General features: G+C 54.5%; 1 protein-coding gene across 1 annotated transcript; it reads right to left on the reverse strand.

Annotated features, from left to right (window-relative positions):
• Positions 1-856: 856 nt before the first annotated feature.
• Positions 857-1,710, reverse strand: ELOB (elongin B; the record flags this gene model as incomplete). The annotated part of the gene is given in 3 exon segments (XM_077494047.1): positions 857-1,317; positions 1,387-1,495; positions 1,576-1,710. Coding segments are annotated over 3 exon segments (357 nt in total), but the record flags the coding sequence as incomplete, so codon positions are not given.
• Between the last annotated feature and the right edge of the window lie 1,841 nt (positions 1,711-3,551).

A 3,551-nucleotide genomic window follows, 5' to 3' on the forward strand; every position in this document is an offset into this window, starting at 1 on the left:
CAGAGCCAGTCCCCACCACACCATTACTCCAATCTCCGCAGAGCCAATCCCCCACCGCACCATTACCCCAATCTACATAGAGCCAATCCCCAACCTCCACAGTGCCAATACCCACATCTCCATAGAGAAAATCCCCAACCTCCACAGAGCCAATACCCACCGCACCATTACCCCAATCTCCATAGAGCCAATCCCTAACTGCACCATTACCCCAATCTCCATAGAGCCAATCCCCACTGCACCATTACCCACATCTCTGCAGAACCAATCCCGACCATTACCCCAATCTCCATAGAGCCAGTCCCCACCACACCATTACCCCAATCTCCGCAGAGCCAATCACCACACCTACACAGAGCCAGTCCCCACCACACCATTACTCCAATCTCTGCAGAGCCAATCCCCCACCGCACCATTACGCCAATCTCCATAGAGCCAATCCCCACCGCACCATTACCCCAATCTCCATAGAGCCAATCCCCACATCTCCGCAGAACCAATCCTGACCCGACCATTACCCCAATCTCCATAGAGCCAGTCCCCACCACACCATTACTCCAATCTCCGCAGAACCAAACCCCACCATTACCTGAATGTTTGTCAGGCTTTACAACTATCAGAGACCCCCAGGGGGCAGATGGACTGGCCCCCTATCCACCCCATCCGCCCGAAACCCACTCCTTCAAAATACACCCATCACTCCATTCAGTTGTCCCTTGCATGGCAGAAGGACTGCCCACCCCCATTCAGTTGTCTCTTGGGGGCAGATGGCCTGGCCTCCACCCTCCTTTCCTCAGTTGTTGCCCAGCTGGGCGATGGACAGAATACAGAGCAAGAATCCTCCAATCACAAAAGAGACAGGCAAACAAAATTTATTGTGTTTAAAAAATAAAATAAAACAAAACCAATACAAGACCAACCCGAACCCCAAAAACACAATAGAGAGTGTGCGCAGCCAGGAACGTGACATGGAAGGGAGAGAAGCCTTTCGGGAGGGTGGGGTCACGGTGAATGAGGGGGAGGGGAACTAGAGGAGAAGCATGGGGGGGGGGGGGGGGTGGACAGGAAGGGGGAAGGGGAGGATGTTTGAACCCCTTGGCTGGTCGGAAGGAACCCCAAACATTGCTAAGCAGAAAGTGTGGTCTCATCCGACAGGGCGGGGATACATGGAAGATGGGAGGGGCTAGCACAGAGCTCCCATAATTCACTGCACGGCCTGTTCATTAGCGCTGCCACTCGTCTCCTGCGGTTTCATGACATCGGGAAGCTCGGGCGGGCTGGAGAAGGGCTCTATTCGAAGAGGCTCGAAGGAGTCACCTGGAAGCAGAGACGGAGGTTAGGGTGGAGTCATTGAAGAACATTCCACGTCTGAGGAGCTCTACTCACCCGAGCAGCGGAAAGCTAATCCGACTGTGGCTGGAGCCTGGGGCCGCGCGGTCTGACTGGTGAAGCCACAGTCGCCCAGGCTTTTATTATCATCTAGGAGCTGATCGTCCTATAAAAGAGGAAAGCAGGGTGAGGAGAGAGGAGATGTAGTTAGAGATAGGAAGAGGCCGAGGAGGACCATCCCCCCACCTTGTACAATCTCTGGTCTTCAGGAGCCCTCTTTAAGATTCCTTCCACAATCCTCTTCAGCTCATACACTGTGGTGTTCTCCTTGGCGTCAGTGAAGATTGTGGTCTTGCCATGACGGATCATCAAAAAAACATCCTGCAGAGAGAGAGAGAGAGGAGATACAACATACAGAGATGATGGGGGAGATCCAGGGGAGGAGCTCAAAGACTTTACATCAAATATGGCAAACACAAGGCCCACCAGGCCCTTCCATGTGGCCCTCACACCTGTCCCGTAGAACCCCTCCTCCCCAGTCTCAGCAGCAGAGAGGACAGAGATCCTCCTGAAGATCCTGTGCTTCTTCATGCAGGCTTGTTTCTGTCCCTCCCCGTCTCAGCATTCGGGCAGCAAAGAGGACAGAACTCACTACACCTTTCCGTGCAGCTGCAGCACCCCCTTCGCTTCTGCCTCCCCCTGGTGTCAGCAGTCTCCAGCCCTCCTCCAGACCCTGCACTGCTTCCCAGCAGCACAAGGTAAGGTGGGGGGGAGCAGTGTGATATAAGGGGGGGGGGGGGGGGCTCTTGACATCTGATGTAAGGTGGGGGGGAGCAGTGTGATATAGGGGGGGGGCTCTTGACATCTGATGTAAAGTGGGGGGAGGAAGGGAGCAGTGTGATATAAGGGGGGGGGGGCTCTTGACATCTGATGTAAGGTGGGGGGAGGAAGGGAGCAGTGTTATATAAGGGGGGTGGGGCTTTTGACATCTGATGTAAGGTGGGGGGGAGCAGTGTGATATAAGGGGGGGGCTCTTGACATCTGATGTAAAGTGGGGGGAGGAAGGGAGCAGTGTTATATAAGGGGGGTGGGGTGGGGCTTTTGACATCTGATGTAAGGTGGGGGGGAGCAGTGTTATATAAGGGGGGTGGGGCTTTTGACATCTGATGTAAGGTGGGGGGAGCAGTGTGATATAAGGGGGGGGGGGGGCTCTTGACATCTGATGTAAAGTGGGGGGAGGAAGGGAGCAGTGTGATATAAGGGGGGGGGGGGGAGCAGTGTGATATAAGGGGGGGGGGGGGGCTCTTGACATCTGATGTAAAGTGGGGGGAGGAAGGGAGCAGTGTGATATAAGGGGGGGGAGCAGTGTGATATAAGGGGGGGGGTGGGGCTCTTGACATCTGATGTAAGGTGGGGGGGAGGAGGGGAGCAGTGTGATATAAGGGGGGAGGAGGGGAGCAGTGTGATATAAGGGGGGAGGAGGGGAGCAGTGTGATATAAGGGGGGAGGAGGGGAGCAGTGTGATATAAGGGGGGAGGAGGGGAGCAGTGTGATATAAGGGGGGAGGAGGGGAGCAGTGTGATATAAGGGGGGAGGAGGGGAGCAGTGTGATATAAGGTGGGAAATGGGGCTCTTGACATATGATGTAAGGTGGAGGGGGAGAGCAGTGTGATATAAGGGGGGGGTGAGGCTCTTGACATCTGATGTAAGGTGGGGGGGAGGAGGAGAGCAGTGTGATATAAGGGGGGAGGAGGGGAGCAGTGTGATATAAGGGGGGAAATGGGGCTCTTGACATCTGATGTAAGGTGGGGGGGGAGGAGTGTGATATAAGGGGGGTGGGGCTCTTGACATCTGATGTAAGGTGGGGGGGAGGAGGGGAGCAGTGTTATATAAGGGTGGGCTCTGGTCATTAGTCTTATAGATACAAATCCTTTGAGGGCATCTATAATGCTGATGTGGCCTGCAATGAAAGAGTTTGAGGCCCCTACATTATAGAGATCTACGTGCATGCCATAGATCTCTAGGGGGGGGGAGGGGGGCAGAAATTCTGATCAAGTTGGGTTAGATTAATGCCCACAGGAGGGCCGGACACTGGCAAACAGAAAAAAAAAAAATCATAAGCCGCGCCCCCCCCCCCCCCAGTGTAAATCTTCTCTACCCAGCATGCTTCAGGTTCTGTGGTAAAGTAGTACCAAGAGAAGATCAGAAACAGGAGTGATGGG

Source organism: Lithobates pipiens, unplaced genomic scaffold, assembly GCF_037356315.1.
Source record: "Lithobates pipiens isolate NorthernLeopardFrog02 unplaced genomic scaffold, aLitPip1_a1.2 Scaffold_22, whole genome shotgun sequence".
In the NCBI taxonomy this organism is placed as follows: Eukaryota; Metazoa; Chordata; class Amphibia; order Anura; family Ranidae; genus Lithobates; species Lithobates pipiens.